Source organism: Taeniopygia guttata, chromosome 9 (genome assembly GCF_048771995.1).
Source record: "Taeniopygia guttata chromosome 9, bTaeGut7.mat, whole genome shotgun sequence".
NCBI lineage: Eukaryota > Metazoa > Chordata > Aves > Passeriformes > Estrildidae > Taeniopygia > Taeniopygia guttata.
In genome coordinates, this window is record NC_133034.1 from 13692135 (window position 1) to 13705418 (window position 13284).

Consider the following 13284-nt stretch of genomic DNA (forward strand, 5'->3'; position numbering starts at 1 on the left):
AAGGTGGCCACCAGTGTTTCTCTAACACCTAATTTTTGTTTACAGTCCCAGTCAATTATTCTAAAGTGCTACAACACCTGTATTTATCAAAATTAAAAACACACTTGACAAATATATTGTACAATAAAGTTTATTAGCTGTTCTCCTCTTTCTAACAAATGGAATGGATAGTGTTGATAATTCTTTACAAACCAAAGCTGATTTGGTTGTGTGGGGATTTGACTGCCCCATGACTGTCATAAGTACATCCCTCTAAAAAACAATCAGTTGCAAACAAGCAATGGCAGGTACCAAATAATACGGGAATTTGAGAATTTCATTATTGAAGGTTTTGGTACAACGTATTCATAACATTCAGCACAGAAGTTTGTGCATTGCAAATGGAAGATCTTGTGCCTGTGCAATCCGAGACGAACACGTACAGAAAAAAAATATATTGTTGACTCTGAATTCTCCCTTTGGTTAAGACATGCATATTATAAAGGGGACAGAGGAAGACAAACACCCAGAATTGCGTAGAAAAGAGGAGAACTTGCATGTATTTTTGACTTGTACTAATATTCCCTGGACTTCATGCCCAGCCATCACAGCCCAATTGATTTTTCCATGATTAAGGAAGGTAAATTCTAATTTGTTTTTTTTTATTTTTATTCAAAACAAAAAGCTAGGAGTAGGTGGTAAAAGAAAAATATATATTTTATATATATATTTATACGTGTGCGCAACTATGTAAAGAAAATAATTCCCATAGTTACAGAGTTTAGTTAAAGAAAGTTTAATATATATATATATTTATTATAACAAAATAGGCAGTTATTGTGGGTAAAATATTCATTAAAATCTGACCCCTAAGAACACACACATCTTTAGGCTATGAATCATTCTCTCATTGCCCTAATGACCATCTCTGCAGCTGTTTTCTGAATTACTGCCAATGCAAATTTGGCATTCCTCTGAAAAATACAAGGTTTCCTAGCACCTAAACATATTTTTAGGCTCAAAAAGTGTGACGACCATTATCTATAAAGAATTTCTGTAACACACTATAAATAGTGTTTCATGAGGAAGATTAAAAACATTACACATCTTTGTCCCTAGCAATTTTATTGGCAAAAAAATGAAAAAATAGATTTTAAGAATATCCGTATGAAATTATGAAAATGAATATCCCTTTAGGAGTAGTAATGGGACTTAATGAAAATGCTAACTCAAAATTTAAAAGTTTCTTTCTAACTGCCTGGAAATAAAAAAGATACCATGACAATAGGATTGAACTCAAAACCTGAAATTGATTGCCCTGACCAAACCATGCTATTAAAGTTAAGCGTGCAAAGTTACTCATAATTTACAACTTCCTTGAATACAACTTTTCTTTCAATTGTTATGAAATTTTAAAAGAATGTCTATAAAGCTTTTTTGAAAAATCTTTGAAAGTTACTTTCCCTTAAACATTAAGGAATTTTACCCAGCAATTCCCTCCCACCCCCACCCTAAACTAATAGCTGGTCAGGCCATTCCACTGTCATGTTCGAAAAATGGCAAACCAACAACACACAATAATACAAATTATTTAAACTAAGAGAGACACCAAATGTAAAGCATTATGGGAACTGCAGAATGTGATGGTTAGGGTATGAACCACGCTGGAAAGAACTAGAGGCAGGCTCCACTGGAAGGGCTTAAGAGTCGTCAGATGTAGTAGGTGATGTAGTTAGAAAATGAAAAATAAAAATCTGTTTTCATAATTTTTCCTTTGCTGGAACCCAGATGTAAGGACCAGACTGTTCCTCTATGATCTGTTTCACTTGGTTGTAGATTTCTTCCAGAGTGTCTCCCTGGACAATAGCTGCAAAATATAATGTGGTAATCAGCAATCATCCCTCCCCCATTCAGTGCAGAAGCCCGGCTGCTCCACGCCAGGCTGCTCCTTCCCCTCAGAGTGGCAGGAGGATTTCTGACTGCTGAAGGAACACTCCTGTGGACACTCCTGGTTTCAGGGCTGGACTGAAGCAAAGTCTGGAGGACACACAAAGCACTTCCTTGGGGACAGGAACAACCTTTTCCTAGACACAGGTTCCAATATGCCTGAGCCAATTCACATCCTCCAGTATTCTTTTTGGCCCAACTTTCATTTGTTTTTGTAACACAAAGCAAGACAGTGCAGGGCTGTGTCCTCACAGGGCGGTGAACTCCTCAGCTATATCCTGAAGCTTCACAGCAAGGCAGGCTGACCTCGAGATGTCTACCTAGTTCTACCTCTGCTTTTGGCTAAAGAAAGGGGGAACTCATGGAGTTTGCTGTCCAGACAACAGATTCAAGTTTTATAGACAATACGCTTCCTTATACAGTTAGAAGTGCAATCTATACTCATTCCTATCATGTCAGTTGATACATTTTTGCCAAGGCTAGAAATTAACTAGAAATTAGCCAATATGGATGTGTTTTGACATATCAGAATAAAATATGGTCTGGTGGAAATGAAGATGAAGTTTGAGCTGTTCTTACCAACACTTCAGCCTGGAAAAGCAATCACTGTGAGAAAGTGATTCTTTTTAATTAGTGTCACAATCTCAGCATCAATAATCCAAGAAGTAAAGTTTAGCATGAAAGACAGTTTTGGAGGCAGGTCAGACTCACTCTTCTGTGCATTAATAGAATAGTGCTGCTTCTGAGCTTTGCTTTTGTGCAAATTAGTTCCCTTTTATTCCTACCATTCCATTCTTATCTCTTAAAAACCTTCTCCCCATCTGCAGCTCAGTGCTGTACTGCCTGCGGGAGAAGGCTGTTCCATTGTTACAGGCCAAGTATAATGTTCACAGCACAACAGTGCATGAGAAAAATTAGAAATGTCTTTGCAAAGCAAACAGGCCGTAAGCTTTAGCATCTTCTCTCCAGCTAAGTTCAACCACACCTCTTCCAAACCTCAGTAACCTCAAAGTTGAATAAGGATGTGCTTTTTTTAAGTCGCTGGAAACAAAACTTGATGAAGCTGGAAAACGTCAGAAAGTCTTAGCGTTTTTAAAACCTAAATTAAGCTCCCAGTAAATTTTTGTTTATTTTTTATATTAACTGATCAAAGAGAAATCAGTGTAGAGATATGAAGATGGCTCTATACCTCAGAGTAATCACAGATCATCTGAAAAACAAAGCTCCCTATCTCAGTGGTTAGGCAAGTACTATTTTTACAGCAAGCCATAAAATTTCAACTCAGGCAAGTGAGCAGTCAGAAGCAAAACACACCTGTGAAGTGTTCAGTAAATTCTTGCTCCAGTTTCGTGGCCCTCTCAAATGTCTTCCTGGCTTGCTCTTCCGTTAAGCGTTTATTCATTTCCCTGAAAGTGCAAATATTATACCTTTTTAAAACCAATATAAAATACTTGGAGTCTTTAAGGTTTTAAACTGTTGTTTGAATATTAATCCTAATAAAAGGATTAAATCCTAAAGACACCAAGCAAAGACTGTAGTGGAAATGAGCTTTTCTAGCGTTATGTTGCATGGAATTGAACACAATTTTATTTTCAAGCACTTTAATTTGGATTAGAAGCCCCATCTTGAAGTCCCTAAAAATTAAACGCAGGGAATTAAATATTATTTAAAATACACACATTACAATTGTCTGCATATAACTTTCAGTTGGCTTTTCAAATACAACAGTCTCAAACAACTTAGCTTGAGGTACTTTATTTTTACTCACATGATATTTTCCACTGTTTTGGGTTTAATAAAAATGGAGATTGGGTAGAGCTGGGCAATCTGCAACCTTTTGATCGCATTACCAGAAACATCAAGAATGCAATGTTTACCCTAAAAAGTGAGAAAGGAAAATGGCACTAAGCAAAGTTTAGGTCACAAGTAGCATAGTATAATAATTAGGAAGAGAAAACATGTCTCCACTGAAAGCAATAAAATTAGAGTATTTGCATCAGTGGTACTGTGATTTCACCACTTTGGCACAAGGTCCCCCAATCTCCTCTACTGGATCACACATCACCCTTCTTTCTTCTTCACAGCTTGCAGCCCAATCAGCAATGCAGAACCATACAGTGGAACAGTTGGACCTCAACTATACCACCAAAATGTTTAATTTTGCTTTCTTTGGTACTAATTTGAGGGTGCTTTACGGAGGTGGCCATGTCACAGATGTGGTTTAGAGAGGAGCCAGATGACTTAACTGGCACACCTGAGGAAGTGCCCACCCCTGTTGGCCTGGAAATACGCCACCATATTCAGGTGGAACTGCACATCAGCCCTCTCCTCCCCAGGTACCAACCAGTAAAAATACCACATTAGAGATGGTGAATGCAATTTATTTGTGTTGATTTTTCATTCATCTCTTGAGAAACAAATATATCTTGCCCATTCCTTGGGCACTTGGAAGACAGTGTGATAAGGTTGTTTTCCTCCCTCTCTCTATTCTCCCACTAAGAATTTTCCAACTCCTCCTGTTCTCAGCACCTTTCATCTCAGATATGCTCACTTCCACCTCACACTCTTTTACTTCTTTCCTTTCTGAATAGCATAGGATTAATTTTGCGTACTGTCTGAAATTACTAACATGCTTCTGCTTCCTGGCAAAAGAAATAACAAGGATCATTTACATTTGATCTCTTTCCCAACAAAATCAGAATTTTATTTCAGGAATTTTTAAAGAGCAATGTTCTTCCCACATGAACAACATCTATATCTGTTTGCTTTCAGCTAATGGTAGCTGTTTCCCATTTCCAGTCCATGGATCTGGATGCCAACTGGCAACATTTAAAAAATATGTCTGTATGTCCTAGCAGAGTATTTTACACGTGCTGATCCATCCACATCTTTAAATGTGGCACATGCTCCAAGAACTGAGAATTAAAAGCATTATTTGAAAAAGAAAAAAGGACATAGTAAAACACTATTTGCTGTGTTTGGCCCAACAGCTTTAGCCAGGAGCCAAAGTGTGGAAGGCTAGAGAGCCAGCACAGTACCTGTGCTGGACCTTATGGGATATAATCATGACAGTTTATTCCAAATCAACAATGACTGTGCATTAACTGTAGCCTTGAGACAGAGATTTGCAAACTGCTGATGATTCCAAAGGAAAGAGGGTATGAAGATTCTTTCCAAGTGAAGATTTGAAAGATAAGGAAAAGAAACACAAGTACATTGTGATACAAGCATGTTTTCATCCAGGGAAGCTATTTTGCTCTTTGCACAGTGCATTTAGAATAATATTTTATATATTTTAGTTCCTTTATTGCACTGCATCTGTTTGAGAAGCACCGCACAGAAGCCAGAGCCTTCTATAACTGAACAACAACATCAGAAAGCATCTTCAGCTGTGCCCGTTGTGGGCAAGGAAATGAGAGAGACGGGGATCAGCTGGAAGCATGGGCAAATGAACACAACTGAAGGCTATTTTAAGAATACTGTTTCTGGTTCTTTTGGGGTAGTGGCAGTCACTTGTGTTCTGTCTTCCCCTAAACTGATTGCAGAAAGTTTGGAAATCATCTTTTGTATTCCAGCAATAAAACCCACTGAAAAGACTCATCTTTTCAGCAAGATGGAAAAGAATACAAGGATGGGAATAGTTTCAGATCAACCAGTTTGCAGCCCTGCCATGATTTTGAAATACAGTTCTGAAGGACAGACTATTGTTTCCCAGAAAAATAATGTCAGCTGCAGCTAAGAAATTGCTGCATCTACCCAAAATCCCATGGTGCCTGTGCAAGAGATTTAACTGCTAATACTTTGTTCTTTGTGTCCATTTATGAAAGATTCATAGCAATTCTGTACCTTACTAATCCCCACAGATGGACAAATAAGCAGAGCCAATTTCAGGTGCAGGATGGAACTGAAGGATTGTATTTGTGCTACCAAGTAAAGCAACTGCCAACAGATTTATAATGTTTAAGCTATTTAATAATTTCATCATTTAGCCACATATGATAGTTTCACAGCTTTGTTCAGCCTCCCATACAAAATACTGTTCATTTACTTGAACAATTCTGTAATTAATATTCTTTTCTTTCCTTTTCTCACTATATCCCACGGGGCCAGGTTCCATTCCATATGGTGACAAAGACAGAAGAAGAAAACATCACTTGCCCCACAGAATCTCACCGTGTTTGCCCTCGTTTTGCTTCCAGTAAATTCAGTTGCCAGAAATAGCAATACTCAACCATTTGGTTAAAATGGTCTACAGAGTTTTCCAGAGGACTGAACTACAGCCCTGTGGCACATGGGTTACTACCCCACTTACTTTCTCCACGTGCAGAAAACCCTAATTTTGAGTTCCCACCTAGAAAATAGCTGGCCCTTCTTTCACAGAGATCAGAGAGCACTGGCTACTGTAAATGCACTGGATTCATCATCAGCAGAACAACACTCACAACTTAACATGGAACATTTGCAAAAAATTTTCACCACATGATTTCCTTTAAGACAAGCACCTTACTCTCAGAAATACACTTCCCTTTTCCCACTTTTTTCAGACAGATCAAGACAACTTCAGTAAGACTTTAGAAATAATTAGAATTTGCAAGAAATAGTTTGAATCACTTTGGGATAGAAAGTGATAGTAGGGTCAATCTTCAAAATACATGAGTAGCTATGGAAAAATACTTTTAAAATTGAATTCTTTACTCTCTTCCCTTTGTTAGCTAAAACCACGAGGAGCACAAAGAATAACATTTTTGCAAGTTTTCTTTTGCACAAGTCTATGCCAAAAGGATCCTCATATTAATTAACTCCACCAGCACTACTCCTCATTAGTTAATGATCTGTATATGTGAGCTAGGCTAATTAGCCTATAATTCTAATTATTTCTTCTATTTTCTCTTTAAATGAAAGGGCACATTATGGTTGCCCTTTTCCCACAATTTAATCATTATGCTTTCATTATTCCAAAGCTTCATTATTTCCCTAAATACATCTGTGACAATACATTTTGTTTCTAGTCTTATATAAATTCCTTTAAAAGTCAGAATGTTCCTAATGGCTTCTTGCCATTCTTCTCTTTTTCCCTGTCACACAGGCATATAATCACCCCAGCAAATAAAAGTAAGTGGTACTGATTTACCTTTTCTGCTACTTCTCGCACTGATTGGACACTTGTTCCATAAAGATGATTATTGTACTGGCCAGCTTCAATGAATTTGTGATCCTGAATATCCTTCTCCATTTGCTCTCGAGAAGTGACAAAATGGTAATCACGTCCATCCACCTCATAATCTCGTTTTGGTCTAGTAGTATCTTTAAATACAAACCAGCAATTTTTAAAGCAAAACAAAAAACAGTGACTTTTTTCCCTACAATATCCAAAAAGCCTCCTATTTATACTCCATATTAAGATACATCTATGAAGTTTAAACAATATATTAACTTTTTTTTTTTAACCCAACACACAGAGAATGTCTATAAAAAATTAAGAGAAAAATATAATCTAAAATTGCTTTAGTATTTGCTGAGACTTACGTGGAACACATGAGCCAAATTTGTCTGGAAATTCTGAGATCAGGTCATCATTTATTCTGTCTTTCATGGGTCCCAAAACAATCACAGGTCGAGTGTAACTGACTAATAAACATAAAGGAATAATGTCAGTTGTATTTCATATGACTGTTAACTTTTAAGAGTTCATCAAAATAAGCTCTCTCACACAGCAATAGTTTTAATACTTAAAAGAATATGTACTTCTTTTAAAAAAAAACACATTGAAGAACATCAATCAGTTAGTACAATAGTCACAGTAAGATGTTAGACTTTCACTCTCAAATCACCATTCTCAGTGATTGAAAATGAGTATTAAATTATGAAGCCTTTGGGGAAAAAAACCTTCTCACAAACTGACGTCCTAAATTCTAATGGAAAAATGAAAGAGGGGAGGTTTGAAAATCTTTTCAATTCAAAGAGGCACCTAAGTAGCACCACAGTTCATAAAATTCTGTGTCTGTGTTGGGAGAAGCTTTTCCTCCAAGACCACAATTAAGCACTCACATACAAAATGACTCAAATATAGTTTCTGTAACTATTAACACCCTTACAAAATTAAGTGTAGTACCTTTTGAAAGTAGTTTAATTACTTCTAATAAAGGGATTTTGATTGAAAATTAAGCAGATTATGTCTAATCACACTGTAAGAACTATTAAGACAGTAATGCCTAAGTATGTTGCCATGATCATAATTTCAGCAGTACAAATTTTAATTTTAGGTTCAATCTGTCTGCACAAATAAGTACCAATTAATTAAAGCCTGGCCTATTAAATATATTTTAATTTGACTCAGAGCTATTTCCTTTCCTTTTTATTACTATATTTATAAGAGGAATGCCTTGACTCTAGTATCTATTAACTTATTAACTAAGTAAGAAACATCTTTGCCGTTTCTCTCTTTGCGAGCCCCTCTGGTGAGGGGAAACCATTCCACTGGAAATCAGTAAAAAGCAATTTTTTTAAATGCAAGTGTAAAAAAATATTTTCTCCTAGTGATTTCCATTTCATTAAATTTTACTTTTTTCTGGAAAAAAATCCTTTGGCAATTATTAACCAGATTAATCATATAGGAAAACCATGCAGAAATGGGAGACTGATTAGAGACATTTCAATTGAAGTTGGTAAATACACAAATGATCTATTCACATGCTTTTTGCTGTGACAGAAACAGTGAGAATGCTAAAGCAATATGAAACAGAAGAAAGTATAATTTATGAGGTTCTCACTGACAAAACTGTTACGCATACTGTACTTTCCTTCCACAATATAGCCACACAAGAAATTATTGAAGTAGCACACCTTTGGATTCTGCACTAAATAATTCAGAGATTTTATTTAATAATTTATGCCTTTATGATTTATTCATTTGAATAACAATAAGTTTGAACTTTAAAAGGGTGAAGAAGTTTATCCTGGTGCTTAGTACATAAGGGCATGCAAAGCATTCTAACAATTCAGATTATTTCATACTGAGACAGATCTACAAACCTTCTTGCTGATTGACTGGTTCATACGACAACACATATTCCTCCTGGCCACCTAAAACATAAAGGCAAAGACACATCAATGTATTTTTTCCTAAAGTAACATATCTATGAAGATACAGACACTGCTCAGCAATATGCATTACAATGATACTGATGAGGGATGCCTTCCGAGAGCGACAAATTGTAAAACTCACAAAGCTAAGCCAAACACCGAGTTTTAAAGCATAAGACACATAGAGTAGAAATAAGTTCCTGGGGTACGCTGGCATGTCAAGCTGACATCGAGCACAAGAAGAATTCTCAAGCATTGCTGAGGTGCTGTACCCACAGCCCTGGATGCAAAGCATGCATGCTGTCATTCACTGCTAGAGCAATGCCACCTCATCGGGAGCGCTCTCCACACTCTGAAGCCAGCACTTACAAGAACATTTTTCCATATTTATACATGGCTGGCAACTATGTATATCAAGGTGTACAGGTCTTCCATTAACGTTATCACGAACTGGCATTTCTATAAACATCTTCAGCCACTATAATTCTACCAAAAAAGCTATGAATGTATATACTAAACAACTACTATTTCATAAATTAATTATTAAAGACAAAGTTGAAAGCAAAGAATGCTTTGGATTGTTCTCAGCTCCAGGAAGCACATTAGCAGTGAATGAAACTAAAATAACTGAGTCTTGAATTTTGACAGCTGTAGGCCTTTTAAATGTTAGTGAAAGCATTTGAAATATACCTCAGTTGCCATCTCTCTAAAATATTACTTCTAATCTAACATGGTATCTCTGAGTAAAATTTCTTTCAATGAAGTAACCAAAAATTAACTGTGACAGCAGAGAATTTATAATTCTGAAGACACAAGCTCAAATTACATGACATTGCTTTGATCTGAAGAAAATACAGTACTCCAATGTTTCACTTGTCTAATTTTGGAACATTCTTTGATGTTCATAAGCCGTACTTAAAACAGGCAAAGGAACATACCAAGGCTACACCACAGTTTATGTAAAAACAGAAGGCAGATGAAGGCTTTTATAAATGCATATAGAGCTTATATATATATAGTCTTTATTTTAAAGCAAATGCAAAAATATATTTTAAATCTAAATGTTACCATTTCATTAACAGAAATATTTTTCTTATTTTGCAATAAATTTGCATTCAAACTGTCCTACAGCAATCCATGAAGGAAGACTTTAATTTCCTAAATTATTGCAAGTGAGGAATACCTTAAGACAGACACAAAACCATGCAACCTGTACATTTTAATATCTCAAAAAGTTACTCATGCAAATGGATTTTAGAAGGACAGTATATACTTTCAGAACCCTTTTTAGGCTAGGGAAAGGAATAGGGAATCACCAACTATCAACTGATCTCTGAAAGATCTGGCTCACATAGAATTAGATACTTTGGAGAGGTCATATTGCTATAAGGTCAAAAAGTAGTTATGCACACTACTAAAGAGACGAGAACAGGTAAAAAGCATCCCCTGATGAGGGCAAAAAGTATATATTGTCACTGCTTCTCAGTACTTTGGAAAAATTAGTATTAATAGAATGAACCTTTTGAACAACCGTACTCATCTGTAATCAAGATAACTTTCATATTAGACAGCAGTAAGAAGAAATTAAAAGCATATTTTAATAAAAGTGCTCAGAATTACACATTGAGATAAACAAATCCATGACATCTATAATAAAATCATGGTTTCTCAAGTAACAATAAAGTAAAAAACTAACTCGTAGTACCAATAACAAGCTTTAAATGTGAATAAAGCGAGCTCTCAGAAAAACCTCGGAAGTGAGGGAAGCAGCAAATTTGTGAAGAAACACACATGGTTAGATAGATTTAATGGTGTGTCATTATAAACAATTAAAATTTCTGTTTATCAAATGCAACTTCCATATGTGCTCAATTCTGTGTTATTCTCAGGGAACACAGAAGCCTCCCTCAATTAGTTGCTTTTCAATTGCAGTCTGCAACACCACCAGCATTTTGCATACATGTATATACATTCTCTCCTTCCGTGTCATCATCTGGAAGAAACTATGTGGCTCATTACCTCTGAAAAGATGGACAGCCAAACAAATATGTCTGTTAATGAACCACCTTCCTTATTATCCTGACACAAATTAGGTATTTCTGCAGTGCCCATTGCACAGCAGGCAGCCAGGAGCTCAGTAGTGAACCACTGCATGACTTTCACTGCTCCTTCTTTTCATGTTTCTCTTCAAATCCTCCACTTTCCTACTATCCTGCTCTGCTCTACCATGGCTTCCAGGTCTAGACAGGAACCTTACTGGGGAGCTGTTCACTGGAAATGAACAGTGGGATTCGAGTCCTTGCTGTGGTTTAAGACATGTCAAAGCACAGCAGAGCAGCACCATGCAGCCTATTACCCACCATGAGCATGGAGTGCTACTGCAGCTTGGGTAATAGAAAACACTACTGGAGGTTATGCTAGTAGCAAAAGCAAACTGAGTGTGGTATTTAGAACACACTATGTCTCCAGAAAGAGAGAAAACTAGCATGCTGATTTATCAAAACTGACTCCAGCACTGAATGTGTGTTGTATGCTTTGAAGACAGTTCATACTAAGCACCCACACTTGACAAAATATATGAGCTGAAAGCAAGGGTAAATACATGTTTGCTTATCTGTACTTTCATTGAAGTATATACATATTAAATCTTTTAAAACTCTGTGAAAAACTTGAGATAGTTACAGCATTATTTAACAGATTATACAGTTTGGTTACACTTCCAGTATTAAGGCTCAGCTGCATATAATAATATTTCAGCATTAAATTTACATTTAAATTTAACAGGTCTAGCTAGCTTCTATAATTTTTTAAAAATTAGTAGATTCAAATTAATCTGAACTAAGAAAATCACAGACAACAATAAAAATATCCATAAAGGAGGTTCCCAGTGATTCTAGGGAGTTTTTTAAAAACAAAGACATGGAACAATTTGCAGTACTCCACTAAATACACAAATACAGATTTCACCTGAAGCTGACTGGGAAGTTTTATTTAACATGTAAATACCCAGAAAAGACAGACAGACAAAACCAAAGAAAGAGCTACAAAACAAAGGTTCTGAATAAACAAAGAACTTAAAAACACTTACGGTAACTACTTTCACTATCGCTGGCATTAGAGGTTACATGCTCTGAAATTGCAACACAATGGGAAAAAATAAGGAACATACACCAATGGTATGAGTCAAACAGAAAGAAAATCGACAAAAAATAATCCAGATGAAAGACGATACTCATATCAAAGTGCTGAAATCAATACATACTGCATATAAAAGTTTTAACGTACTTCTCATAGCTCTCAGGATCAAGCTTAATTTCATATGAAAGGAATTGATGTTAATAAAAAGAAAAACATTAAACAGCACATAAAATAAGTTTACAAAAAGTACACTAATTCATAATTCACATGTAACCCTGCAATTTTTAAGTGTCCACTTCAGGATGAATTTTGTGTAAAAGCCTTGGGATTATGCATTTCAACTTTTATGCAGGCAATTTATTAATTACATTTAGTCTCTTGTAGAGAAAATACTGGATTATATTAGAGGAAATACAGTGTAGCATGTAACACAACTTGCATAAGGTGTGATAAGGCAGTTTTAAAAAGTCTGCTGAAAAACAGACAAGAAACACGTTCTGTTTATAGAACAGAAACATCTAGAGATATTTCTGGAACATATTACATAGGTATGATCACAAGGCCATAAAAGCTGCATATGATTTTATGTTCTAAACCATAAGGCCATAAAGGTTGCTAAAATCTTCTGGTCTAGACCAAGAATTCCTTTGAAAGTAGCCATTTCGGAATTGAGAAATTAATGCTACAGCTACTAGAATTTCTACTTCACAGTTGAGGACAGGTTAAGAAGTACACTGGCCCTTAAAAGTAATTTCATAAACACTGTGCCTTACAGTTATGCCTTGGGAAGAAATGCTATCCTTGATGGCCCTGAGCCACATCCCTTTGAGGCTCCTTTTCCTATTGTGTAAGTGCCTAACAGTGCATGTATTTCTGTGATGAAAGCATGGTCTTGGCTTTTTTTATTTGTCATTTTAATACATTTAGTGGTGGGGTGTGTACACACAAACAGTTCTGCTAGGAGTACACAGCAACTTTTGAATCTGACTGGGTTCAAAGAGAAATACAAGAAATGCTTCAAGTCACCCCTATCAGCCCTCCACCTGGTCTAAAAGCATCATAAGTGTTCAAAATAGAAAATCTCTCCTGGCATTTATTAAGAAAAAGTTGTGTTTGCTTTAAGTAGCTGTAAACATC

The 13284-nt window shown here is 36.0% G+C and overlaps 1 protein-coding gene across 22 annotated transcripts in view; it reads right to left on the reverse strand.

Annotated features, from left to right (window-relative positions):
• Window positions 1-114: 114 nt before the first annotated feature.
• The window catches only part of DLG1 (discs large MAGUK scaffold protein 1), a 142136-nt gene continuing 128966 nt past the window's right edge, over window positions 115-13284 (reverse strand). For 13 of the 22 annotated variants that reach the window (XM_041718157.2, XM_041718153.2, XM_041718152.2 and 10 more), the window contains 7 exons: window positions 12098-12139; window positions 8959-9009; window positions 7453-7554; window positions 7058-7230; window positions 3695-3804; window positions 3241-3332; window positions 115-1846 (listed from right to left, as the gene is read on the reverse strand). In XM_041718157.2, coding sequence (XP_041574091.1) covers window positions 1740-1846; window positions 3241-3332; window positions 3695-3804; window positions 7058-7230; window positions 7453-7554; window positions 8959-9009; window positions 12098-12139 — 677 coding nt within the window. In that variant the 3' untranslated portion in view covers window positions 115-1739. Of the gene's footprint in view, window positions 1847-3240; window positions 3333-3694; window positions 3805-7057; window positions 7231-7452; window positions 7555-8958; window positions 9010-10528; window positions 10565-12097; window positions 12140-13284 lie in introns of all 22 variants that reach the window. The other 9 variants (XM_041718155.2, XM_041718141.2, XM_030280156.4 and 6 more) reach the window with 4 other exon arrangements.